The sequence below is a fragment of the Gadus chalcogrammus genome, chromosome 16, assembly GCF_026213295.1.
Source record: "Gadus chalcogrammus isolate NIFS_2021 chromosome 16, NIFS_Gcha_1.0, whole genome shotgun sequence".
In the NCBI taxonomy this organism is placed as follows: domain Eukaryota; kingdom Metazoa; phylum Chordata; class Actinopteri; order Gadiformes; family Gadidae; genus Gadus; species Gadus chalcogrammus.
In genome coordinates, this window is record NC_079427.1 from 25367906 (window position 1) to 25394868 (window position 26963).

Here is a 26963-nt window from a genome sequence, read left to right on the forward strand (position 1 = left end):
GTCATTCCCCGCAATACAAGCCGCCCGGCACAATGTCGTGTCTTGCATTGACTTTGTATGAAATCACGTCACCGTCACGCAAAAGATCCACTTCACTTTTGGCGTGAACACACCTTGAGTGTACCTTGTTGAAGTGGTGTACTCTGTAGAGACCCCAGGTCTCTCGGCCCGTGTCCGTCTCAGCTCTGTAACACGTGCTGCTGCACACCGACCTGCCGGGGCAATCAACACATCAAATATAACCTAATTATACCAGACACAGCCTTCAATGTCCTTGGTCCAAAGCCAGGAAGGGCGGCGCACCTGACAGGGAGGTCTGCCCAGTTCACAGCATGGTCCATGAAGAAACCTGGCACAGAGGAGATCACTGTACATCAGCTAGCTTGCAATTTAGAGTCTTGTTGCAAATGACCAGCCTATGCATCTAGCCACTTTTCAAGTATTTGTAATAAATTGTTTTTCAACTGCTTTGTGTTTATAAAAAACAAATGGTCTACCCCCAGTCAAATAAGCTGCATGTTTAGCTAACAAATGTCCACATGGTTGACTCAATGGTCAACCCACAATGCAACAGTGCAAGGCGTAATCTAATAATTGTTGGTGGTAAAATTATGTCATGCGGGGTACCTGCCAGCCCCACTTCTCCAGTGCCAGCCAGGTTGAGGTCAGGGAACTGGAGGGGGTCCAGTGAGTAGACCTGGGAGCGGTGGGCGTTGGGTTGCATCCCACAGCCCTCCTGGAGGGGGGCAGAGTGAGGAAGGGTGAGGCTCATATATTTCTGAGTGCCAATGACTTTTTTTTAATTTTTCCCAATTTGGAGAGTGCATCAGTTCTCATTTCCTGGTATTAAAGAAAACTCGTACATTTAACTCGAATAATGAAATAACCGATTTGAGACAACAATAATTGTTTTACATTTTTCTCAAAAGGTGTAAACAATATTGATTAATAAAAAAGGAATGTGAAAAGGATCCGAGATGTGTTAATACTCACAAACACAGCCCCCTTCAGCATGTCAGGCACCACCATGGGAACAAAGCCCTGTTACACATCACACATTCACAAAGGGGTTGGAGTTGAACATGCAGCGATCCCATACATAGTGTATAATATACACATACATAATGTATCAGTAACATTTAAATAGAGGCCCCACCCGTCGCTGCAGTGTGTCCAGAGCAAAGTTCTGGAGGGCGGTCTGCAGCCGGGCCCCGGTCCCCCTCAGATAGTACGACCTGTGACCCGAGACATGGGCCAGATGTCTACACAGGACCGCAGAGGGACAATGAACAACGGTCAATAAACAAAACGATTTATTCTAACATAGAGTGTAATAAAGTAACACAAAACAAAAGACATGAACTGAGTTATCACAAAATAACTACAGGCATGTACTGAAAGGCAGGGTGAAAGGCAGGGCTGGCCACCATATGCCATCCTTTGTCAACATGGTTACACCCCTTGATTCTGAGTAGAAGTGTCCTTTGTCACAAGTACCAAACTGTGTATATTGTTATCCTAAAGTGGCTAACATTAAAAACATACTTTGCGGGTCTTCCCAAAAAATCTATTAATATCAGCGTTGGCAAGTCCTGATGTTTACTAGTCCCAAATGATGCATCACAGATTGTTTTGAGTACCCTGAAATGTACGCCAAATTACATTCTGAAATGTCTGAAGCCATCAAAAACATTAACAGTAATAACAGAGGTAGCCCTAACAATATTAAAAATCATTCAACAGTCAGAAACACCAAGTAATAAAAATAAGAAAATAATGCAACGCATCAACCGTCATCACCTCTGTCTGATTAGGCCCAGGTGTTCCCCCAGCTCTAAGTGGCTTTTGGGTTTGAAGTTAAACTCTGAAGCCAGAAAGGAGACAAAACCTGTGTTACAGGATACATCGGCTTTACCTAATTCAACGTCATCCTCTTATTTGCACGATAGCATGAATCTTTGAAAATGAGTGAGAATCTCAATGCAAACAGACAGTACTCAGCAGTGAAGACACAGCGTGGATCACCTGGCTTCTGACCAATCAGCTCCACCACACACGCTTGGCTCTCATCTCCGATTGGCTAAGAAAGGAAAATGGGAAAAACAAGAACAAATAGCACAACTTTATAAAACATGAAACAGATTACAAATAAATAGATCTGCCTTGATGCAAGTGTGTATGCATGCACTGTGTGAACATGGATGAGTGGATGCGCGTGTGCGTGTCTCCGTACAACGTCGGGGTGCGTGGTGTTGGGCAGGCGGAGGGCCCGGCTGTAGTGCTCGGCCTCCAGCTCACTCTCCTTGGGGTAGAGTAGATTCAGCCGGCCGCGGATCTCCCGGCCCTTCTGACGGGCTTGGTTGAATTCCGGCAGCTGTGAGGACCACGGTTAGAAGACTGTGTCACAGTTATTACTCTACAAGTGCGTCAGATCACCAGGCATGCATTGGGGAGCTGTTGGTGAAATTGCCGCATTGACATAGTATACTCCAAGAGATGGTTCAACTTACATTGGCCAGAGATTTCTTCTCATTCTTCTCCTGTGAATAAGTTATAATCAGGGTTATAACTACAGCTTGATTTAACACACCAATGAGAACATGTCTAATGAGTGTTTACAATACAATATAATGTAACATTTGTAATTATTAGCTTTATATACGGATACAGATTAATGCCAAAACGTAAACACACACACACAAACACACTTTACCGTAGAACACATCAATTTGTTGGTGCATTGAAAAATGTATTAAGAGTGATCTATCAATGTACACAGTGCGATGGAGGAGCCATACTGACCACAAGCAGTCGCACATCTTCACTGACAGTCTTCTTCTGCTGCTCCAGCTCAGAGATGCTGTTCCTCACATCCTGAAGCTGCTGCCATACACTCACCTATGTTTTGGCACGGCACAAACACACATCATTTCCATTTATGAGCAACAGTGCATGCCTGCCCATTGCCCTGCACGACTATTCCTAATCACAGGTCAGGTGAAGGTTTACAACACCTGCAGTATAAGAGTACACACTTACTACACACATACAATAACAACGAGAGAAAAAGTCATGGGGATCAATGCTTGAATAGAAAGCAGTGCAATGTCTTACAATCTCTCTGACATCAACCCCACGCAAGCCACCTTTCCTGTTCTCCACATTGGCTACGACTTTGTCCGTTTCCTCACACACAAGTCGCATATCCAGGTCCGGTTTGTCACTATATCCTTCTCGGACATGATCATAGAGACTACTGCGAATACCATGAGCAAAGCGATTCAGGCTTATTTGATTAGATGATCGTCTTGCATATTCACAAGTTACCGGCTTTAATGCATTGAATGTGACACCTCCTACTCTTGCGACCATACCAATGCAGGTCGCCATGTTTGTTATTCAACTACGGAAGAGCGTTGGTTCAGATGGGGCGGGGTCATGGGCGTGGTCAGCATCATGCTGGCCAATCGAATTAGAGCAAGCGTGTAAAACTCATACAGCAAAATACAGTAATGTTTTCTTTGTCACCAGACTATTGTCGATGTAAAAAAATGACATAACGCACACATTTTTTACAATAAATTGTGTCAGAAATATTTCGTGAAGAATTGCGTGATTTCATCATGAATAAACAAAACACACGCTCGTGAACCCCAAACAAAACGTCACAGTTCAAAGGCTGACCAATCAGATCCACAGAAGCATTACTTTGCGGTAATGCGGTTCAGATCCACAGTCTATGGGTTCAGAGAGACACAGCAGGTCCACAGCGAGCGACTGAAATCACCTCATCACCTCCTCTGAGCCTCTGCTATATTTGACAATCTCCCGCTCCACTTTCCCGCCCATGGTTATCTAATGTAGTGCGTTGGAAGAAAGGGACAGTTTGACAACATATTATTGTCCCTGGAGATGATTGGGGTCTGCTCTGCAAGCTAGGCTAGTCCTAGCTTGGGGTTTGACTGGTGGTGGTCTGTATTGGGCTAGATGAAAACCTAGTAGCCTGCTGTCACCAAAGAAGGCCGGTATCTTCAGCCAATAGTCACCTCAGTGTTCCGGGAGCTCCTCGGACAACAACACCAATGATACAGTCCAAACCCTCAGCACGCCTCTTGTCCATACATACATAGGAAGTCGCCCAGGCATACATTATTCCATCAGTTAACGTTAGTGTTGAACACACAAAGCTTCACAGTGGAAACGAGAAGAAGAGCCAAGGTAATTATGAGTTATGTAGCTATCTAATCATCAACGGCACATTGTTACCTAGGCATTCTACATAGGCGCAACTCTAAACGAATCTGTCTAAATGTCTGAAAAGCCAACACATATCTGCTGCATATACCTTCTACAACTACCGTCCTGTCCTTGTTATGCCATTCTGTCGGACAATATAACGCTATGACCCTCCAAAACTTAACGGTGAAACGGTTTGTTAAAGGGGACCTATTATGCTTTTTCGACTTTTATGACCTATAAACGTTGTTATAATAATTGATAGTCATGTTTAACCATACACAAAAAACGATGTAGATTTTCGGGAAACTCTTCCTCTCATCTGGGCGCCTTCAGCATTCTCTGTCAACGCTCGGTTTCGTCTTTCTCCGCCCCCTAGCCCCCCTCCTGCCAACCCAACTCCGTTGTGATTGGTTACCTTCCTCGAAGCGCACGCGCGGTCAGATTTGACCAGGCATATGGGGGCGCGGCAGGAGTGCCTCTACGTAGATGATTTCCCGGAAATGTGAATAAGTGAATCGCAAACGTTGTCCCGAGTGTTTAGCGCTCTGCACAGCCAGCTCAGACTGTCAGCAGGGAATACGTTGAAATGCATGTACGTCATTATTTGACACATGCATAATAGGTCCCCTTTAAGGTAAACACATATCTGTCGTTCCAAACTTGCATGACACTATGTCAGAGAAGTGAATCATGTCTCACATTTGGCAGATGAACGCGGTGCATGGGGGCACGGTCACCTGGCGCCCCCTGCCGTGGCAGGACGGGGACGGCGGCGGAGGGGAGCCCCTGTCAGATAGTGACTCGGAGGAGGAGGACTTCCCCGACGACAGTACCACCCCACTGGGAGACTACATCACACATGGTAAACACAGCCAAAAATGAGTTTGGGACGGACAGTGGACTGTTTCAAAACCAGTTAGGAGGTCTGCACAAAATTTCTTTGCCTCTCATTTTTCTAACTCCTCTGCTAACCCTCCTTTCTTCGTACACCCTCATTCAGGACTGAAGCAGCTCCTGGACGCCCAGCAGTTGTGCGACGTCACCCTGCTTGTGGAGGGAAAGAAGTTCATGTGTCACAGGTGGGTCTGCTGCCGCCGCATCCCATATTGGAAGTTTTTCATGGGGCAAGCTCTCTAGGATGTGTCTCTGCAAAGTAGGCCATGTCTCACCGGTCCCTTCCACAAAAACCCCTTCTGTTTCTGTCCAGAGTGCTGCTGGCAGCAGTGAGCCCCTATTTCCGGGCCATGTTCACCAGCCCGCTGGTGGAGTCTCGCCTCACCGAGATACGGCTAGAGGAGGTGACGTCGTCCGTCATGGAGACCGTCATCCAGTTTGTTTACACCGGGGAGGCAGGGCTTTCTCTGGACACCGCTGAGGATCTGTTTGTCGCGGCCAACCTGCTCCAGGTCATGCCCCTGCAGGACCTGTGCTCCAGGTAACCGTCACCATAGCATGACCTCAACACAGCTGAGCCTTGTGTACTTCATTGAACTGAAAAACAAAGAGGTAGGATCCCGCCATGGGTCCCATGCTGCCCAGAATCAAGCCTGTTACAGTTAGGTCGGGCCTCTTCACCTGAGTAGTATCTTCACCCCTTCATTTCTGGTGGATAAATTACCTAGCTACCATTTACTGAAGTGTAACGTGTCATCTTCAAGTCCCTTCCCATAAGTGATTAGGACACCAATCCTTTTTTCTTTATCTCCAGTTAATAAATAATAAAGACATCTAAAAGTACTAAGGTTTTATCCTCCATTTAATGACTCCATCTCCATCACCTCTCATGTCCTTTCCTCTCCATCCAGGTTTCTGTTTGAGCACCTGGCTGTGGACAACTGCCTGGGCATGTACTCCCTGGCCCGCTCGCACCACGACCAGCTGCTGCTGCGGGCCTCCCTGAGGCTGGTGGCGCAGCACTTCCCCCGCGTGGCCCGGCAGAAGGACTTCCTGCTGCTGGACCACGGCACCCTGAGCAGCCTGCTGAGCTCGGACCGGCTGGGCGTGGAGTCGGAGGCGGAGGTGTACGACGCGGCGCGGCGCTGGGCCGAGCACCAGCCCCTGGTGCGCTACGCCTACATGCCGGCGCTGCTCCACCACCTGCGGCCGGGCCTGCTCTCCCCGGAGGAGAGCCGGCGGCTGAGCCAGGAGCTGGGGCCAGCGGCGGCGGGCGAGGGGCTGGGGGGCCCGCTGAGGCCCCGGGAGGGCATGTTTGAGAAGAAGATCGTGTGCGTGGACCTGACGCCGCGGGAGGACGACAGCCTGGCGGAGAGGAGCTACGCCGTGGACTGCTTCGACCCGCGGACGGGCAAGTGGGAGAAGCTGGCGGCACTGGGGTCGCTGGTCTGCCCCGGCTGCACGGCCGTCGGGGACCGGCTGTTTGTGGCCGGCGGCATCCTGCGGACGGGCACGGTGTCGGCCGCCGTGCACGAGTACGACGCCGTGCTGGACCGCTGGATGGAGCGGCCGTCGATGCTCCAGCCCAGGGCCATGCTGGGGCTGCTGGGCTGCGGGGACTCGCTCTACGCCCTGGGCGGGAGCAACCGCTCCACCCTGCTGGACTCCTGCGAGACCCTGGAGCTGGCGTCCCTCCGTTGGGGCCCCGGGCCCCGGCTGCCCCTCCCGCTGCGGGCGTTCGCCTGCGCGGCCCTGCGCAGCCGGCTGTACCTGTTGGGCGGGACCACGCTGGAGCAGAACCGGGCGGTGGTGCACTCTGGGGTGCTCATATACCACACCCTGACGGACTGCTGGACGCGCGTGCCGCTGGACTCTGGCGCCACCTGCCTGGCCGGAGGGGTGGCGGTGCGGGGCGGCGTGTGCGCCATCGGCGGGTACATGAGGGATGCCAGCAAGTTCTTGGACGGTAACTACACCAACCTGGAGACGTTGGACGCCACGGGACGCGTGCTGTTCTTCCGAGAGGGGCGGGGGTCCGGCGCAGAGCGGGAGGTCACCGGGGGAGGGGGCACGCTGGTCGGGGAGCGCGGCGTGGCCGGAGGGGGCGGCAGCGACCGCGCCCCCAGTCCGGTGGTGTTCCCGGGCCTCCCCCGGCGCATCGCTGCCGGCGGCGTGGCCCGCTGGAAGCGCAGGATCTACGTGCTGGGCGGGGAGAACGGGTCGCGCTTCTATGACAGCGTGTACTGCTGGAAGCCCGGCTGGAGGAGCTGGGTGCAGCGGCGCGAGAAGCTCCCCAGGGACACCGGCGGGGTGAGCCAGTTTGGCTGCACCACCCTCAAGTTCCCCAAGAAACCCATCCTGTCCCGGCTGAGGGTCGCCAAAGAGGACTGCAAGAAGGACAATGGGGACTAGCCTCCGAGAGACCAGTGGGAGGAGGATGGAAGCCAACAAGGGCTCATAACGCGATCCACAATTCAAAGTGACCCTTTCAAAGTCCTCAAAACAACAGCTCATGTCAGGGGATTTTTTAATGATTATTTAATGAGTGCTTCATTTGTTAGACGTGCAGAGGTTTTGTTTCTATTCACAGACCAGTGGACCAACAAAGATACAGCTATGGCGGCATGGGACCTGAATGTAATCTGATGTCATCGTCAGGACGGGGAACAGTTGAAGGGCAAAGCCAATGCATGGATGAATGATTTCACAATCACGCATGCAGACCTGAGTCCTGTATTCTTGTGGTTCTTGGTTAAAAAAAGCTTTCGATACAATTGGATCTTTCAAATTATGTAAAAGGTTAAAGTGCTGTACTAACCCTCATTTTATTCATGAGAAATATTATTTGTTAGTTATGGCCACTACTTATTAATAGGAAAAAAGGAAAAAGCCCGAAAGGTATTTATTTGCAGTCCCCAAAATTTTACTTTTACTTTTACTGGTCTGCTCTGTTATCGCTTAAACATTGTGTGACAGAAATGGGGGTGTTCAATGAGTTCTCAAACAGAGTAATATGCTGTGCCATAATCTGGCAAGTGGATTTAATAGTCACTCTGATGTTACCAGCTCAAATGTAATTTCTTTTTAAGCATTAGGTGGTGCTAAGTTCGAAGAATTACAGGTAAACTGGTAAATATTTACATGAGGGTTCAAAATGGCCAAAATTACACCTTTAAGGGAACGGAAAATGCCTTGAATGTTTATTTATTGTTTGTCTTTTGTGATGTATTTTTTTATTTATTTCAAATTTCCATCATCTCAAGGTCAGCACTTTTAACCACACATTGTACCTGCAATTTATGCATCTGCTTCTTTTTTAGAAATTCTTGATTTGAATACCTTTTGTGTCGTTTTTACCAAACAATTCCACACAATTCACTACGCTTTTGCATTACTTAATGCTTTTTTAAAAAGATACACTAAGATTTGACATAAATTTAAAAATTCTTATAAAAAAAAGAAATTTCTTTCTAAGAATTCACTATTATAATGCATAATAGTGAATTTGACCATGGACTAAAGTAATGTACGAAAACAAAACCAGCATAACATAAAACTAGTAAGGATCCAGTGAGAGATAGTATCACAGTTCAGTGATAACGCTGCAACATTGTGGAGAAATTCATAGGCACAAACAACTGAGCATGATCTTAATTTGACTTCACTTTATCAGCATGCAATAATTGGGACGGAATATGAATGTCCCAATTTACTGTTGTTGAGCGAACAATGTTGGTTTGGAGGTTAGAGGTTTGTTTTTGTTTGAATATTTATTTTTAGTTCATTACCATGTTTGCAATTTTGGCAGGTTTTTCATATTATGCAGCCATTGTTTAATGGTATGTATGTGTGTATGTGTATACAGTTCAGGTCACATGACTTTTTGAACCAAATTGCAAATGGAGATTTTGTTGGAAGCAATGTTATTGAATAATTAAATAACTATTTGCTTAAATATTGTCTTAAACTGTGCACTTTTTTGATAACTGGAGAAAAAGACACAAACGACCGAGATGTGTTGCTTGTGCGGGTTAATTTCAGGGGCCCTCATAGTTTGTTAGGTTATGTAAGAAGCATACGAGGGAGGTCTTGGAAATGCTAACCTATCTGTTATAGAACAGCAGTTTTCCAACAGTTCTGTGTTAATATTTAGTGCCATTAGTGCTGATTCTGCTGGTTGCCTCTTGTGCTCAAAGGTCTGCATCCACAGGGCATTCAACCAGCATGTGTTGCTGTCAAGTCATTGGACATTTCCTCCATTCTTTCGAATGATAAAGTACCTTGTTTTTTCTTTTACGCTAGACCATTAGAAGTAAGCAAGTCAAGCTGGACTATTCATCAGTGTGAGAGTTGACCGCGTAAGACGAGATACAGAAGATGGAGAGTCCTCCCGTGGAGTCCGCCTCACCTGGGGCGACCACCATCAGCAACGCTGCAGACATCTCCGTCATTATCGGGTACTTTATCCTGGTGATCAGCGTGGGGATATGGGTGAGTGCCCTTCAATTTGTTAGAAATACCTTCAGCCTACCTTCCCTACCTTTCCCAATAATCCAAAACTAAATAACTTGGCTCTGTGCTTTAGGCTCTATGCATCAGCTTAGTGTCCAAACCTCTGAACCGAATCAAAAGCTGCTCTTTTAAATAAATAAAAACAATGCTCTGTTGGTCTGTTTTTCCAGTCCATGCTCCGGACCAACCGTTCCACTGTGGGGGGATACTTCTTGGCCGGTCGGACCATGACCTGGTGGCCGGTGAGTTTAACACCACATACACAACTGGAGTATATATGTGCTTCCATCCTACTTTTACTGTACTTCCACAGTACATGGGGTGCAAAATACACCACTAGTTTGGATGATTGTGTGTGTGCGTGTGTGTGTGTGTGGTAGCATAGTTGAACCTGACAATATTGTGTGTGCGTATGAGATAGCATAGTTTGTTGGTTGGTGTGTTTCAGGTCGGTGCATCCCTGTTCGCCAGTAACATCGGCAGCGGTCACTTCGTGGGCCTGGCCGGCACAGGGGCTGCTAGCGGGATCGCCGTGGGAAGCTTTGAATGGAACGTAAGTTGTGTGCACGCCGGTAAAGCATGACACCGAATGAGTTGATGAATCACCAGGACCATTTGCAGCCCCTTACTGTAAATCAGTGACTCTCCACTGGTGTGTTGTGAGGGCATTTTGAGTGGGTCGCAGAGCATATGGCAAACCTTAATCATTAGATAGAAACCAGTGAATTAACCAACGTTTTAATGTTCATTATGTTCCAGTGGCTCATTATTTCCTTGAGTTTAGCCCCGAGTCTTACAGCTGGTCTGTCTTTATTGACTTTCCATGTTTTTACACCCTGAAGGCATTGTTGATTGCTGCAATATTGATAAAGACGTTTATTAATGTTGGGGTCGGGACTGAAGGACTAAGGACACATGGGGAGCCAGGGACAAGTTAATTTTATTCCATCATTATATCGCAAACACAGAACCACAAGGGCCAAGAAAACCCTCAGACTTCTCTCCCCCTGCCCTCCCCTCTGCCATCTGTTGCCCAGTGGGGGGCGCTGTAGGTCCCTGTCAACCAAATCATCCCGCTTTGAAAAACCGTTTTCTTTCAGACTGCCCTTCAGACGTCTGAACCCATACCACTAATGTTCCTGCATTCAAGAACTTTCGAGTCCTGCTTATATTGTCTGTGGGTTACTGTATTTAATGTAAAGTTTACAATGTCTCTGTTATAGATTCACACCAAACTTAGCTTATGTACCGTCCATGCTGTACAGAAAGCAAATTCCACCGACCTTGGTTGTGTGGTTGACAAAGTCACTTGTTGTTCAACAGTCACTTTCGTGTCTAGTAGAAGCTTCTATGTTTTAATCTGATGTTGTGTTTGTTTGGATGTACCAGGCCTTGTTTATTGTGCTGTTGCTTGGCTGGCTGTTTGTACCCGTCTACCTCACAGCTGGGGTGAGTGGTCCCACCCTTCATCTTAATTATCAGTTTACGCGATACACACATCACACTAAATACTTTAATAGCTATCTATAAATACAAGGTTGGGTAAGGTGGAGTAGGTCACTTGACCTCTGCTACCTTTATTTCTCCTAGGTGATAACAATGCCCCAGTACCTGAAGAAGAGGTTTGGTGGCTCCAGGATTAGCCTGTACCTCTCCGTCATCTCCTTGTTCCTCTACATTTTCACCAAGATCTCTGTGAGTCCCCACATCCTACCCAGAGCTCCAACAAGTCCTAGAACACGTCATCAACTCCTGTTCTGTGCTGCTGAAAGAGTAGAGTTTGACGTTGTGTCCTTTCTACGTTCGTATGTGGGCTGAAGACGAAAGATGGTTGTGAGTATACGATATGGATGTGCTTGTTGTGTTCCAGGTGGACATGTTCTCTGGAGCTGTGTTCATACAACAGGCTTTAGGGTGGAACATCTACGTGGCTGTCATCGCCCTTCTGTCCATCACAGCTCTATACACTATCACAGGTACGCGTGTGTCGGTGTGGACGTGCGGGTCGTCAAATAATAATAATATGGGTGTCCAGAACCTCTACATTGGATTTCTCAAGGGTCTTATTAAGTTTGTGTGTGTGTGCGTGTGTGCATCAGGTGGACTGGCTGCTCTGATGTACACGGACATGGTTCAGACGCTGGTGATCATTGCCGGGGCGGTTGTCCTGACTGCCTTCTGTAAGTACATATTGTTCAGCCAATCACAATGGGGAGTGGGTCTGATGACTGTTTAAATTAATGGCAGCAACTGTCAATTATTCCTTCATTAGTAGACAACGTGGGAGTCGGACGCAGAGGTGGGAATCTCAACGATAAGTGGGTTCCTTTTTAAATTGATTTCATGTATTTATGCATGTATATTCATATACTGGAACCCGAGTTATTCAAAGGCACTTATTATAGCGCCTGCGCTAAAAGCAATAATAGCCCGAATAAAGGGTTTGCTCCTTGTAAGAACTAAGGCAGAGTAGTAGACCACACTGGGGAAGATGACAAGCATTGACTGGTGCTTTGACAGACGTAAATACCTGCCTGCCCATTGTAAATCTTGGAGGCTATTGGCTAATGTGTTTACCTGCAGTGACAGCTCTGTGACAGGGAGGACCAGTCGTCAATGTGTGCGTCCTCCACTAGTTTAATCTCCTACAGTGCCCTGGTATTTAAAAGTAGCTGCCCCATCGTGTTAAGTGTTCTTGAGCGACACTGGTGTTTGTCCTACGATGACACCGCTGTGAGAAGGGTCTAATGTTGAGTCTTTCTGCGTCCAGCTAACCGGCAACCAGCCAAAGCCCATTAGAGGCAGTACAGGCCGGTCTCTTCCGCATGAGCCCCGCAAACAGACGGCCATAGCTGCTGCATCATCACACAGTGCCAATATTTTCCGCCCCTTCCCAACCCTCCTGCCTCGTACCCACACCCCTTCTCACCTCCCACCACGCCCTCCTGTCTCGGTCTGTCTCCGCCTCCTTCTAGCGTTCTCCAAGGTGGGGGGCTATGCCGCCCTGCTGGCCCGCTACAGCACTGCACTGCCCAACGCCACCGAGTCCCTTGACCCCCAGCGCTACAACATCTCGGCCCGCTGCTACACCCCGCGGCCGGACGCCTTCCAGCTGCTCCGGGACCCGGTGGAGGGGGACCTGCCCTGGCCCGGGGTGCTGTTTGGGATCGCCATCGTGGGGGGCTGGTACTGGTGCACGGACCAGGTGGGACCCCACCAGATTAAAGGCTGCAGGCATAAGGAAATGCAGAATAGATGGATGGCACATAGATGGCTAGTGGATGGAAGTGAAGACGTGCACAGTGAAATATGGAACTTACTCGAACACTTCTCCTCACAAGAGAAGAACAATGTATTCCTCTGACTGAAATTTGTACAAACTAAGTGTATCTACATCTGCATATACATTGAGGGCATTTAGAAGATGCTTTTATCAAAAGCGACTTACAATAACTACCTTTGTTAGAAGAAATCGGATAAATCTATTGAGATGGCGAGTCGAACGGCACATACCTTGAGCCAAACTCCATACCATCGGTTGGTTCTGTCCCTCTGTGTGCAGGTGATTGTCCAGCGGTGCCTGGCGGCTCGCAGCCTCACCGACGTGAAGGCCGGCTGCATCCTCTGCGGATACCTTAAGCTGCTGCCCATGTTCCTCATGGTGTTCCCCGGCATGATCAGCAGGGTGCTCTTCCCAGGTCTGCGTGTGTGTGTGTGTGTGTGTGTGTGTGTGTGTGTGTGTGTGTGTGTGTGTGTGTGTGTGTGTGTGTGTGTGTGTGTGTGTGTGTGTGTGTGTGTGTGTGTGTGTGTGTGTGTGTGTGTGTGTGTGTGTGTGTGTGCGCGCGCGCGCGTGCATTGTTATTGTCACAGTGGCAAAATCTGTTAATTAATAATTAACGTGACAAACACGCAGGGTCAGAGAGTCTTATGACGAGGTATAGTATGGCTTCTTCTTTCAGTGGCATGTGCTGCATAACCTTGGAGAGAAACTAAAAAAAACACATTCAATCTGAAGGACAATGCAACATCTAATTAGTTCACTATCACCACCTGGCACTCATTTAAAAAACAATATTGGCTCCTTTCTACCAGCTGCTCTACCATGAAATTGCCTTACTTTTCATCATAGTGTACAAAGTGCATGTCGTGATGGAGGAGTTCAGAAGTAGAGTGGGAAAGAGGTATAGACTGGTTTGGACCGGCCTGCCAACCAAATGTCAACTGTAAGAATGAGCTGAACCAAAAGAGCTCCCATTACATGACTTCATGTTAGCTGAGTTGAGGGTGAAGTGTGTAATGTAATTTAATTTGCTAGCTGCTTCTAAACTCAGTTAGGATGTTATAGATACCGCCATGTGCAACAAAGATGGTTTCTACTTGGTTTTGTTCTTTGACAAGCTTTGACTGTTGCTTTGTTTTGTATAGTTTTTTGTATATTGGAAGACACGAAGCAAAAGATCAGTCCCATTGGTGACGCTCAAAGTCAGTTCCACAAAATTCAGGTGTGTGTGTGTGTGTGTGTGTGTGTGTGTGTGTGTGTGTGTGTGTGTGTGTGTGTGTGTGTGTGTGTGTGTGTGTGTGTGTGTGTTACGGCTGTCTCTGTGTCCACTACCAGACGAGGTGGGCTGCGTGGTTCCCGAGGTGTGTAAGCGGGTATGTGGGACTGAGGTGGGGTGCTCCAACATCGCCTATCCTAAACTGGTGGTCTCCGTCATGCCAAACGGTACATGCACACATTTAAGTTACCTGACCTTTAACAAAAAAACTTTTTATTCTATATAATATATATACTATATAATGTATATAATGTGAAGTGATGTTATCTATATATATATATAGATAACATCACTTCACCGCAATCAACATTTTTGTTCTTTGACCATTCACGCAATTGCATTCCTTTTAAAAGCTGTGATCCCTCTTTTTACTATACTCTAGTCTTTGAAATAGCCTAAAAGTCTCATTCACCTTCATTTCAATGAGGTTGGATGATAATTCAACCAAATATTTCCACTAAATATTTCAGAATTTTCCCTGTGTCCATCCCTCTCTCTCCCCCTCTCTCTCTCCCTCCTCAGGGCTGCGTGGTCTGATGCTGGCTGTGATGCTGGCGGCCCTCATGTCCTCCCTGGCCTCCATCTTCAACAGCAGCAGCACCCTCTTCACCATGGACATCTGGACCCGTCTGCGACCGCAGGCCGCTGAGAGCGAGCTCATGCTCGTGGGAAGGTCAGGGTCAACAAGGGCCTCCGGCGGTCCCTTTAAGGGGCTCTCTTTGTCATGTCGCTCTATCCTACCCTATTAATTTGCTCTGTGTTGGATGCCACTCAAAGCACTCCATTGGAAAAGAAGCCTGAGAAAGAGCTTTGATATTTCTTTGTTTGATAGATCCCTCTTTCTGAACCAAGTTCACAAAAGTCATTCAATAGTTTGGATCCTCCCGAGCTAAAAGTTTAGTTTTTCCTTTATGACTCATTATCTTACCTTGTCCCAATTAGAAATATACTTTCCCTCCTCTATCAACCTGTATTTCCACCTTGTCATTCCTTCCTCAGAATCTGGGTACTGGTCATAGTGGGCGTTAGCATCTGTTGGATACCAGTCGTGCAGGCCGCCCAGAGTGGTCAGCTGTTTGACTACATCCAATCAGTGACCAGCTATCTGGCCCCGCCCATCGCATCAGTTTTCTTCCTGGCCGTGTTTGTTAGGCGGGTCAATGAACCGGTGAGCTTATGTATTGTGACACCAATGCCCTTTCATGCATAATTAACTAGGAACCGTATTACACTGCAAATTGCTGTTGTTTGAGTCTGAGTCAAATAAATATTCCAAAAGGTTTTACATGTGATGAAATATATATGAAATAAATATAATTACTCGTATTCAAGTTCTGACACTCAGTACATTATCCCAGGAAGTGCACTTCATGAGCCCACATTATTAAAAATGTCTACTGTTCTCTCTCTCTCTCCTTGTCTCTCAACACCAGGGTGCATTCTGGGGTCTGATGGGAGGCCTGGCGATGGGTCTGTGTCGGATGGTTCCAGAGTTCTGGTTCGGTACGGGCAGCTGCCTTTTCCCCTCGGCCTGCCCGGCTGTGATCTGCGGCGTCCACTACCTGTACTTTGCCGTGCTGCTCTTCCTCTGCACCTCCGTGTTGGTGCTGCTGGTCAGCTACAGCACCGAGCCCCTGAACGCCCAACACGTCAGTGCTTCTATCTCTCTGTGTCATCTGGCAACCGCACCCTGTTACAGCTGTGTGTGCATGACATCATGAGCAGATGGCGTGCATCTTATTGGAAGATGATATTGTCTAGCAAGCCAATCCCTCCCAGGAGCAGGCTTGGAGAGGGTCTGGAGACAATTTGAGGAACACCCTTCTCTAGCAAAGGAACCATTGTGTAAGATTGGAAACGCTGTTCTCAGTATGACAGCTCCTCGCTGTGTCCCCGCTCCTTTTTCACTTGCACCAGACTCAAGCTAACAAGAATGTACCCTTGAAGGAGGCAAGATGTAGTCCAACGTGGTCCTCCCTGCCGGGAGTTAAAGTAATGAATTCATTTATCATTTTATATACGATTATGCCAAGTCTTTGGTTGAATGAGTGCAGGACAGTGAATACTTGTGCGTCGTTGGCACTAAGTGTTGCTTTCCTGCTCACAGCTCCATCGTCTGGTGTTCAGCCTACGTCACTCCAAAGAGGAGAGGGAGGACCTTGACTGGAAGGAGGAGGAGAGAAGGAAAACACGACGCAGAGAGGTGGAACAGAGGAAAAGAGAAAAGGCTGAAAGTGACCCAGGTGAGATCCACAAGATTAAAATGACTGACGCAATCAAGAAGAATGACATAGCAGCATATACTAGCTTGATTAGCTAACATTGAACCAATCATTAACCTTTTATATAATTAGGTATGCTTAAATCTGCCTATACCAATTTTGTATTTCTCTTAGCGGCTCCAAGGAAAGTCAAGTCTGGTATCCGGCGCCTGATTGGATGGTTCTGTGGCATGGACGGCGGCTCCCAGACCCCGAAGCACACTGACCAGGAAGTGGCTGAGGCGCCAGAAGAACTGCCTGATATCAGTGAGGACCCCATGTGGAAGCACTTTGTAGATGCCAACGCCATCATCATGATGGCTGTCGCCGTCTTCATGTGGGGTTACTTTGCATAGTTCCACCAGAATGAGACCTAGCATTAAAAAGTACATGATTGTATACCAAATAAAGTCGGTCAAACATATATCCTGAAATTCATTTACATTTTTAGGGCAAGTTAAAAAGATGAATTAAATGTATGCTTTGTTAAATGTAATTTGGCCTAGCTGTCTTGGTTGTTTACACTAACACTTTTGTTCTCTACCATTAAAAGAAATGTGCTAACATTTTTGAAGAGTAATCTTCAAAAAATATCTAAGCAGTGATATCTAAGCAAACTAACATGCAATAGATATCACTTTGGTTCTTGGCTGGTTTACACCAGTCTGCATTCACTATAGGTTGTGATCAATAACGTTGGGTTGCAACCAAGCACATTCCCGGATCCTCAAATGGTGTCAAGTTATAAAGCCATTACCATCTTCCGTTACCTTCTGATGAAATTGTGAAGCTGCACATTCTTTACTTTAAAATGGACAGGGAATCTCAGTGAGCGCCTGGAAAGATTTGAATAAAATCCAAGCAGTGAAGTCCATCTATCATACAAGCTTCAACCCACACACCGTGTGTCCTTGCTACCTAATGATAAGACAATTTTCCACGTTGAGCTTTACTACCACAATAACGCTACCACTCCGTTGTGCACGGTCAGAAACCAAGCACAGTACAGGTGTCCAGTTTAATCATCAATTGTTTTTATTTAAGCACACATTTCCCAATAGCATTGTACACATCAGGAACCTACAAAGTTCTCCCGTGCCTCCCACGCTTCTGTTTTCCCCCCCCCCCCCCCCCCACGCTTGTTTCCATGCAGTCTCGTATCATTCACCAGGTCGGTCTTGTACACAGGTCCAGTCTGGTCAGCTAGCAGAGCTAATTGGGTGCGTTTAAAAAGGGATGGAGAGGAGGCTGAGGGAATGAGGAGCCGTCCACAGGCCACAGAGGGCCCTTTAAAACGTCTGCACGGAGCGCAGCGCCCGATCAGAAGGACAGACGGGCTGCTGCGACCCCTGATAAAATGCGTAATCTTTGTGAGGTATCCGATGCCATATTCTCTCCAGGGGAGGGTATAGGGGTGTGTGTGTGTGCGGGAGGGGGTATTAAGGCTGAAAGCTGGTGTGGAGAAATCTGGTCCTTTCACCTGCTGCAAAGCATAAACCGCTTCAGCAAACCTTTATCGGATCGAACCAAATTGAGGGTAAATGAGATTTGGCAGTTAAATCTGATAGAAAATAAAACAGGTTTCCGAGGTGGCGGGGTGATGCGATACTTGGTACTGGGAACTCTGTCTTCAAAATAAACAAACATTCTCTGACACACCCATCCTTATAAAAACCAAACAAAGTAAAACTAAAATAGCAAATAAGCAAGTCAATCAATCCATACAAAGTGACATCGGGCCTTTGCAAAGTGACATCAAGTTGCTTTTCTCCCATTCCACCCTAGTGTTTATTTCATAGACCATCTCCCATAATCCTTTGTAAACCAGTAAGTCCCTGGTTTGATTCTCCTATGTGCACTCAGCAAGGTTGGGGTCCACTCCGACCGGATGGCGAGGACAGACATCAGAGGGGCCAGTAAACTAGGCTAGGGTTGGGGGGTGAAAAGGGAGACGAGAGCCTCTCGTTGACCACTAGTATGGCTATTACCGAGTTAACGTTCCTGTCAGAGGCAATGATTTCAGCAGCATTATCAATGAGGGAAGGGGATGTAGAAGAGACAATAATATTACAGCACATTCATAGATAGAAAGAAACCCATGACAACGGGACAAAGTGTGAGTGGCAGCCTTGTTCAACGGAAGAGAAAAATTATACGCAAGTTAGCTCTATACAATCACATTTCTACAACAATGCTGTACATTCCATCACCCCAAAATAAAGAAAGCAGATCTCTTTATGACCCTGTGCCGTTCATCCCTCTGAAGCACCATTGCACAGCTAACATGGAGGGGTTATGGACACAACTCACAACGCGCAAACTCAACGAGGATGAGGAGATATTTGGCCATAGCAGGAGTATGGTCACTAAGTAAGCGCAACATTACATTTCTATGCGTCACGTTGTTATGAATGCTAATCGTGAGTCAGGTTTACTGCGGGGCATTCACATGGGAGCACTCAACGGCCAAGTATGGAGTATTGGAAGGAACATTGAATCAAAGACAGGGGGGGGGGCAGCAGACAGTGTGCAGAGCAGCAGGAGGGGACCCCAACCGTGGTAATACTACGTCACATCGCTGCAGTAAAGTCGGGGCGAGAGGGAGAGCGAGGGGTCGGTACAGTGAAGGAGACACAGCTCTTCTTCTGAACCCCTCGCCCTGGCCCTCCTCCCTCTAAAAAAGGACAAACGATAGTGGAGTGCAGGAGAAAACTCAGGACACGTTGAGTCCTAGAGAGTGCCGAGCCGTCCCTGTGCTCTCTTCTGCTCCTCTAAAAACAGAGGGTGGGGGGCCAAGCCGAAGGGCAGGAGGGGGGGGGGGGTTGCACTCCCTCTTTCTACCTGGCCTCCTCCCTGCGCTCCTCCCGCTTGGCGCGCACCGACTGGCTGCCGTCGGCGGGTTGCTGCACCCAGTTGTTGTCGTGCAGGCCGACGCGGCAGCCCGGCGTGTCCTTGTCTGTGCGCCGGCAGCACATCCAGTAGGAGCGTCCGTAAGGCAGGTCGTGGTGGTAAGGTTTGGGGTGCCAGCGGCACAGCGACACGTCGCCCCGCTCGTACTGCCGCTTGCACTGCTTGCAGGGGTCCTCGCGGTACAGCGGGTCCTGGTTCCAGCGCGAGTCCACCGCCTGCACGCCGTACGTCTCGATCAGCGAGCGGAAGTCGTGGCAGGTGCACTTGAGCGCGGCCAGGGCGCGCGTGGGCAGGTAGCAGAAGATGTTGACCATGATGTGGTCGGGCAGCAGCAGCATGTACTGCCGTGGCTCCAGAAGCCGCTGGATCTGGAAGCGGATCTCCAGGAAGTCATGCGAGACGTGGCGGTAGAGGCGGCACAGGGAAGGGTCCGAACAGTCGTCCGCCGCCACGCCGCCGCCGGCCAGCGGCGAGTCGGGCCGCGCCGCCCGCTCCCCGGGGCCCACCGCGACCAGCGAGCCGGGGCTGCCCGCGCCGCTGCTGCTGCCGCCGCCACCGCCGTTGGTGCAGTCCAAAGAACACATTCCTGACACGCCGGGGCCCGGTCCCTTGCCGTCCTCCTCCGGCCCCCGGGGGGGCTGGAGGAAGAAGAGCTGGCCGGGAGGGGGGTCGTCGGCCGACAGGTCCACCCCGCCGCCCGGCATGGCGAAGCACACCGTCTCCTCCTGCACGTTCTCCGTGCTGTCCTTGCCGTAGAACACGCACTGGTCCACGGCGCCCGTCACCACCACCTCCACGTGGAAGCCCGTCATCCGCTCCCTCCCCACGCCCTTCTTCTCCGCATTGGGGAGCTCCTGGCCCGGCTCCGGGCAGCGGCAGGCCTGCCTGTCTGCGTGGTAGGCCGCTTCTCCGTCTGGCTTGGCGAGCAGCAGGCCGCTGGGGTCCCGCGACGACGGGCTGACCAGCTGGTAGAGGTCACACGTGATCTTCTCCTTGGCCCTGGCCCCCGATTGGCCGGCGCCGGCGCCGCAGCTCATGAACATGCAGCGGGGCCGGCCGGCGGGCTCCGACTGGGACCGCGGGTCCAGACTGGACACGCGGAAAGCGATCCTCACCTCGCCGTGACACTGAGTCGGGGGCGGGGGGGTGGCCTTGTTGCAGAGCCCTGGCTCCCCTCCTCCCCCGCGGGCCCTCACCGGGTCGGACGGCTCCGATAGGGTTGTGGAGCCCGAGGCCAGCCTCAGCTGATTCTCCTGGTTCTGGGACTCAAAGAGGGCTATGGCGTCGGCCACCTTGCAGGGCTCGTCATCCTGCTCCTCCTGGTCCGTCCGGATGGGGGACGAGGAGTCCTCGTCGTTGTCCGATGGAGGCCCGGAGTCCGGACCCTCCGACGAGAAGACCATAGGGTTGGGGTCCGACACGGAGCTCCGGAGGAGGGTGTGCTGGTGGACGGAGAGGCCCTGGCCAGTGGTGAGCTGGTGACTGGGCTGCAGGTGGTCCTGGGAGGCGACCATGCCCTGTAGGGCCATGGCAGTCCGCTGCTCCACCAGAGCCACCATCTCCGCCACGGACAGGAGGTCCGTCTCGCTCACCCCGTCCGGCGGCGTCTCGTCGAGCTGGGGGTCCGAGGAGGCCAGGGGGCGGGTCGGAGGGTCATAGGAGGAACAGCGCCTTCGCCGCTTGGCCTTGCTGCAGTCCGTTGCCCAGTTACCCTTCACCTGGGGGGGGGGGGGAAGATCATGAGCATCATTCATCATGGTTAATAGCTGATGCTACCATGTGCCCCAGTGAGGAAAGGAACCCTGATCATGCCGGAAGAATACAACATTTTCCACAGGGGTAAGTAAATATTTGTTTAGCTGTCCAGGGTAAACAGGAACTTTGTCAATTCAATGTGATTGCATTTATTCCTCTAGTTATGTTTATACAGCATTTAGCTTTTCATTATTTTCAGTGAAGCCAATAGATAATATCGGGTGTGATATAGCGCCCAACATCAGCTGCCAGTGCATAGGTTTGCATCCTCCCTCCATGCATGTTCATGTTTGTATTCTGTTGATTGTTGCCTGAAGCAGGCCACTGCTCACCTTCATGGCACTGGGTCTCTGTAGTCCTGCTCCACTGAACTGGTGCGCCACAAAGAAGGCTATCTTCTCCTTGGTGTTCCCCGGCTTGATGACATACCAGGTGTCCAGCAGCACGCGGCCCTCCTCCATCTGGGCCCCGGAGGAAGGGGGCGAGGGCGGGGCGGAGGGGGGCGCGGGCGCCGGGCTGGCACTGGAGGGAGGGGAGGGGAGGTCCGGGGGCGTGTTCTCTGAACCCGCATCGTCGTCTTGTGCCGCGGCTACGTTCTCCCCCTGCTCCCCGACCGCGGACTGCCACCCTTCATCGCCGCCGCCGCCCTCTGGCGGCCCGCGGCCCGTGGCAGAGGGCTCGGCCTTGCAGAGGGAAGGGGAGCCGGGGCAGCCCCGTGTCCCGCCAACGCTGGCGGCGGAGCCGGCACCGCGGGCCTTGTTCTGAGAGTACGTGCCGAAGGGGCGGGGGCACAGCAGGCGGATGTGGGAGAAGGTGTCTCGGTCCATCAGGGAGCGGACGGCCCACAGGGCGTAACGGCATCTAGGCTGGCCGGCAGGAACCCGAGGCTGGACTCCTCATGCTCTCCCCGCCCCCCTGTCCCAGTGCCAAACTGGCGGGCGCTGTGTGCCACCCAGATCAGCAGCGACCACAGGCATACAATCTGTGAGTAATCTGGAGGCAGAGGGGAGGACAGGGAGGGAGAATGGAGAGGGAGAAGGGAAAATTGTCAGTGAGGTCATAAAAAAATAAAACAACCGTTTATAATCACGCAGAGAAATCGGTTCACAGGCAGGTTCAATCCCTCGTGGAGGTCATTCATTTTTTTTGCATAGGAGAACACGAGCAGAAAGCAGCCAGGTCAGCTCAACCAACACTAGAAGGCAGTCAATAGCTGGAACAGAGGAACATCAAGTGGGGATCAATTCTCTATGCAGGCTCTCAATCAAATTAAAGGGATCTCCTTTCAGACTCTTTGTCTGGGGCCGTCTGACTAGAGGGATGAGGCAGTCGAGGACAAAAAAGGATTTAACACTCCCTCTGTACTTCAAAGAGGACTTGACCAATGAGACGCCACACAGGGTGGGGCAGGCAGCCCTATTTTTAGCATATTGGTTGAGTGTCATCATGTGTATGTGGGTCTGTCGTATACGTGTGTGTATGTCGGGGGTTGCAGCCTTTCCTTATCCTTCCTCCAATCATCGTGTCCTCACTACAAGCTAGGTCGGGGGTGTAGGGTTAGGGCTTAAGTCTACCCACAGTGCTTTGCATGTGCGTCATACATTGCCAGCTGTAGGGTTGCCAAGAACGTGCCGGCATGTGCTTATAAAGGAGATAAGGGGGGGGGGAGAACAAGTGGTGATGGTGCAACATGTTTAACTCACTGCTTGTTTTAAGACCTCAGCTGTGGAACAGCTTGAAACGCTAGCTGCACTTCTTGTTAAGTGTTTTTGTTTGCATTCGGTCCAAATACCTACTCTGAGACTGCAAACTATGCTGGTAAACTATAGTTCTTATGGTGGAGGAGAGCAACTTTGAGTCAAAAGTTTATCTGTAGCGCCCATCATTAAAACAGTTGCATTCACGCATGTGCTTTTGTGAGACAAGCTCTGCCAGAGAGAATGACTTTCAATCAGGAGTGAATCTACCATGGCATAAATGAGAACAAGTCATTCATTTAGCAAAGGCTTAGATACTCTACCCTTTTATGCAGGATTTACACAGGTCCATTAAAAAAGGACTTCAGAACCACAAAATGTTTGAACACTACACCATAACAACGGATAACAGTTGCTCTGCTGTCCATACCCTTGCATGCGTAATTGCGTATACTTGCTGGAGGGTACAGTAACACACATCATACAAGTTTATCGGCATCACACATTTTAAACACACATCAATCCTTTTTGATTGTCTTTTAATCCAAGTGAATGTGAAGGCGGATGCAGCACAGGTAGGTGTGTTTCTCTTACAGCTCATCCAGTTGAGCCAGTTCTGTGATGTAGGAGCACATTTTGTAAGTCTCTGTGTAGGACTAGGCTAGCATTATAAACCATCCCAAATTCCCTGTCTTGGATAATTCAATTATATTTATGTGCATTAATTTGAAAGAGTGCACGACCTTCGTTAATTAAAAAATATCTGATTGATGAAACGTCATCTGGCACAAGGCAAAAAATAAGACACGATCCAGTGAACTGGTTTCTCTGGTACCGTTCCAGTCAACGTCTATTCACCTGGTAATCCACAGCCTTAAAAGCATATCCGTGTTTTGCCATCTATCTGGGTAGAACATTTGTACCAATGGCATGGCTGAGAGGTGTAAAAGTCAAAAGGACAACCCCACACAAACTGGTTGAACCAATTGAAAATTCTGCTTCCCTAATAACACAGCATCAGAGGCTGGTGAACAGCGGACAGATTAATGCTGCATTGAGAATGGTGACCCCTCCTCCTGACCTCTTCTAGTGGTATTCAACTGTTATACCACTCTCCTATCCCACCCTCCGACTCACAGATGGCTCATTGAAGTCCATTTAGGTTGATACAAGGTTTAAAGCTAGGGTAGGCAATTTATTTTACACATTTTTTGTCAAATATGTATAATTCTCTTAAAATCCCAACAGCAATCTATAAATCAAACGCTCTGACAAAAAAGGAAAATAATCTGGGATCTGATAGCAGGCCTGTAATAATTCCCTTCTGCCTGGACAGAATTCTACCTACCTTAAAGGTAGAAAGTAGGCTAGGCCGAGATATTGATTAGGCTAGCGAGCTAATCACATGTTTTGGGGAAGTGGCTTTGGAGTGAGGCTTGAAGGGAGGGGTGGGATTTCTTTCATGTTGGATACTTTCAAAATCTGTTATGGTGGGTTACTCCAAATTGCCTACCCTAGCTACAATAACTACTGCTCGATGGATTTGGTGCATTTTGCAAATACAGCAGGGTAAGTTAACAATTTACAAAAGCCTCACTTAAGGCTGGAACAATAACAAATATTCAGCTCACAATTAAAAAAGGTTAAACATAAATTATTTTATGGTCATCCAACGGTCAACCTCTGGACCTCAGCTCTACTTTTTAGGGGGCATAAACATTAGTCCATCAAATTTCTAGCGCCTAAAAACATACTTGAGCAGTGATGTACAATTATATAAACTGAGCAGATACAAAATAAGAGTCCTGCCACCGCTGCTGTGCTCCTTGTGCTGCTCCTTTGTTAGCATCAGGGCAATAAATGTCAACACTGAACATCTTTCATCAAAGCCTCTGTTGGTAACAAGCAATGGACAATTAAGCGTTCTCCCTAGGTCTCATTGATGAGCGTGCACACTTAACCACACACACCCAACTCCAGTTGAATGAGGATCTGTACATGGTCAATAGCAATAACCCTTGGTTTTCAATGGATCTGTTAATTTAAGGCCATTTGGCATGGATCTTCATTTAGCCTAATCTAACCTTAGCTTTAGAAAAAAATACCAGTCATACATGATACAATACATCCTGTATTTGCCCCAATGGTATACTTTTATTCACAGCCTCAGTCACACTGTCCAATCAGGCCAATGATACATTTCCAAAACACCCTCCGCTCAAGTCCCGCTTCTGTGGATGTGTGAAAGCATTTACACAGTCCCTTAGCGCTTGGGGAGACAGTGCAACAGGAGTATGGCCAGACGGCTGGCTCTTCAACAAACTGTCAAATTCAACAATGGCGCTGACTGCATCGCCCTCCAACACAACTGTCTAAAGTGGTCATTCTGCAAATGAATCTGGAGTGGGACACCAACTGGCCAACTGGGCTGTAGTATTTGACTGTGACATTAAGCTGCCATCATAACACACTTGCACTCTGACAGCACAATTTCCCAATCACAAAGGCGTGATCCAAAGGTTTCTTGACATGGACATGTAATGGCATAAAACACAATACACATAAAATACAGCAACGCAAGCGTCACTGTATTAAAAGATTAAAAGTTAAAATCCAACAGTGAATAATCTCTAAATATAAATGTTGTTCATCACCTTGCCTTCGCCAACTGTTGTTTCATTTTCTATCTAGTTTCCAATAATCAAGTTCGTTTCAGCACAAGCCTCAAAGTGGGTGTAACGAATAGGAAGTTATATTAACAGTATTTACACTTATTTTTCTTCATTATTTGCAAAGAAATGTACCTAAAAAGCGTGCAACGGCCATGTTCCGACAAACAACATAGCAGTACATTTAACACAACATAACGAGGAGTTTCTAAAGGCAACAGCATTCGTTGCGACATATCTCCAGAACAGCCGGAGTTAGCTCTTTACCACCAGTAACTGGTCAACCCATGTTTGATGGATCCCAAAGTCAGGAGCCCATCAAACTTACTAGCATCCTCACTAGCAAACCTAATCGAACAGCGTTGCAATAACCTAACTCACCTGTAACTAACCCAACTCACCTGTTAGAAGAAGACCAACAACCATGCAATTAGCAAGTTGGCTAAATGTGCTAGCTAGTTGGTTATTGGGCAATAGCTACTCGTCTTACCTTAACGTCCAAGTCCAAAGCGAGTTTTGGCCTGGAAAATCGTTGATGACAACTGGATAGCGAGCTTTATGTCTCAGCTGAGCGACTCAAAAAGACGACAGCAGCTAGTGTTCCGCAGGTAACACGAGTGGTCCGTGGACACGTAGCTAGGCTAGCTCGCTCTTCGGCTAACGACATTAGCCAGCTAGCTCTTCTCTCATCAACCTTGTTTAGCGCGGGTTACTATCCAGAGTCTGTCAGTTCTTCACAAATACTCTAGATGCCACTCACTCAATGCCTTTTTTAGCACACTTTGAAGGACACCCTCCCTTGTTATATTTTCAGAAGTGGCACGAGCTTTTAACGGTATATACTTGGGACTACTGAAATAATCAGTGTCAAAAAGGTAGGAAGAAGAAGGCCATCTTGTTGACAAGCAGCTCCATACGGCCCGCAGCCAATAGGAACAGAGAGTCGATGGTGTGCCCATATATGGCATCGGCACGACTCCCCTCCTCCTTTAGCCCACGCTCTCTCTCTCTCTCTCTCTCTCTCTCTCTCTCTCTCTCTCTCTCTCTCTCTCTCTCTCTCTCTCTCTCTCTCTCTCTCTCTCTCTCTCTCTCTCTCTCTCTCTCTCTCTCTCTCTCTCTCTCACCCTCCCATGACCATCTTCTCATCTTTCACAGCCTCTAATTCATTCTCTCAAACGGTGGTACTCAGGCATGGTCAGCTCAGTGACCTGATGATTTTAGTGCCTATTATCTTCTGGTCACTGAATCCTAAATTAAGGCATAATGCACAAGCTAGGCAGGTAATAAATGTTTGAAAAAGTTTTGCATCTGTGATATGCATATTGCATAATATAATAATTATAGAATATATGGGTTAATATTGGCATTTGCTGTGGGGCTATCATTCTAGTAGGTCCTGCAAAATCTATATATGGTTCCATTTATCCATCCTTCAATCTTTATATCTTTTTAACTGTCTGTCTGTCTGTC

The 26963-nt window shown here is 48.6% G+C and overlaps 4 protein-coding genes across 4 annotated transcripts in view; 2 read left to right on the forward strand and 2 right to left on the reverse strand.

Annotated features, from left to right (window-relative positions):
* sars2 (seryl-tRNA synthetase 2, mitochondrial) overlaps window positions 1-3412 on the reverse strand; it is a 5706-nt gene extending 2294 nt beyond the window's left edge. Inside the window, exons 1-11 of the mRNA XM_056611271.1 lie at window positions 3115-3412; window positions 2803-2898; window positions 2511-2540; window positions 2234-2374; window positions 2026-2080; window positions 1801-1864; window positions 1157-1262; window positions 994-1041; window positions 628-736; window positions 304-349; window positions 125-212 (exon numbers count right to left, since the gene is read on the reverse strand). Coding sequence (XP_056467246.1) covers window positions 125-212; window positions 304-349; window positions 628-736; window positions 994-1041; window positions 1157-1262; window positions 1801-1864; window positions 2026-2080; window positions 2234-2374; window positions 2511-2540; window positions 2803-2898; window positions 3115-3390 — 1059 coding nt within the window. The 5' untranslated portion in view covers window positions 3391-3412. The remainder of the gene's footprint in view (window positions 1-124; window positions 213-303; window positions 350-627; window positions 737-993; window positions 1042-1156; window positions 1263-1800; window positions 1865-2025; window positions 2081-2233; window positions 2375-2510; window positions 2541-2802; window positions 2899-3114) is intronic.
* Window positions 3413-3710: 298 nt separating this feature from the next.
* On the forward strand, window positions 3711-9046 carry si:dkey-260j18.2 (uncharacterized protein LOC325231 homolog). Its single transcript, XM_056610754.1, has 5 exons — window positions 3711-4218; window positions 4948-5101; window positions 5240-5318; window positions 5447-5674; window positions 6045-9046. The coding sequence occupies exons 2-5, from the start codon at window positions 4948-4950 to the stop codon at window positions 7543-7545; spliced, it is 1962 nt and encodes a 653-aa protein (XP_056466729.1). The 5' UTR covers window positions 3711-4218; the 3' UTR covers window positions 7546-9046.
* A 331-nt stretch (window positions 9047-9377) lies between these two features.
* On the forward strand, window positions 9378-17097 carry slc5a2 (solute carrier family 5 member 2). The gene is made up of 15 exons (XM_056610753.1): window positions 9378-9624; window positions 9816-9887; window positions 10094-10198; window positions 11035-11094; window positions 11236-11340; window positions 11516-11621; window positions 11745-11825; window positions 12621-12850; window positions 13208-13343; window positions 14261-14368; window positions 14724-14874; window positions 15201-15369; window positions 15635-15850; window positions 16309-16444; window positions 16598-17097. The coding sequence occupies exons 1-15, from the start codon at window positions 9511-9513 to the stop codon at window positions 16816-16818; spliced, it is 2010 nt and encodes a 669-aa protein (XP_056466728.1). The 5' UTR covers window positions 9378-9510; the 3' UTR covers window positions 16819-17097.
* On the reverse strand, window positions 14824-26408 carry fbxo46 (F-box protein 46). Its single transcript, XM_056610752.1, has 3 exons — window positions 25984-26408; window positions 21460-22120; window positions 14824-21090 (listed from the first exon to the last, which is right to left on the reverse strand). Exons 2-3 carry the CDS (start codon window positions 21952-21954, stop codon window positions 19300-19302), a joined length of 2286 nt encoding a protein of 761 aa, XP_056466727.1. The 5' UTR covers window positions 21955-22120; window positions 25984-26408; the 3' UTR covers window positions 14824-19299.
* Between the last annotated feature and the right edge of the window lie 555 nt (window positions 26409-26963).

Bases quoted from the DNA above. Each gene is read 5' to 3' on its own strand.
- slc5a2 (XM_056610753.1), top strand. From the start codon at position 9,511: ATGGAGAGTCCTCCCGTGGAGTCCGCCTCACCTGGGGCGACCACCATC. The intron at 12,851-13,207 runs GTGGGACCCCAC...CTCTGTGTGCAG, and splicing joins GGTACTGGTGCACGGACCAG to GTGATTGTCCAGCGGTGCCT. The intron at 15,370-15,634 runs GTGAGCTTATGT...TCTCAACACCAG, and splicing joins TTAGGCGGGTCAATGAACCG to GGTGCATTCTGGGGTCTGAT.
- si:dkey-260j18.2 (XM_056610754.1), top strand. From the start codon at position 4,948: ATGAACGCGGTGCATGGGGGCACGGTCACCTGGCGCCCCCTGCCGTGG. The intron at 5,319-5,446 runs GTGGGTCTGCTG...GTTTCTGTCCAG, and splicing joins AAGAAGTTCATGTGTCACAG to AGTGCTGCTGGCAGCAGTGA. The intron at 5,675-6,044 runs GTAACCGTCACC...CTCTCCATCCAG, and splicing joins CTGCAGGACCTGTGCTCCAG to GTTTCTGTTTGAGCACCTGG.
- fbxo46 (XM_056610752.1), bottom strand. From the start codon at position 21,954: ATGGACCGAGACACCTTCTCCCACATCCGCCTGCTGTGCCCCCGCCCC. The intron at 21,091-21,459 runs GTGAGCAGTGGC...CCCCCCCCCCAG, and splicing joins AGAGACCCAGTGCCATGAAG to GTGAAGGGTAACTGGGCAAC.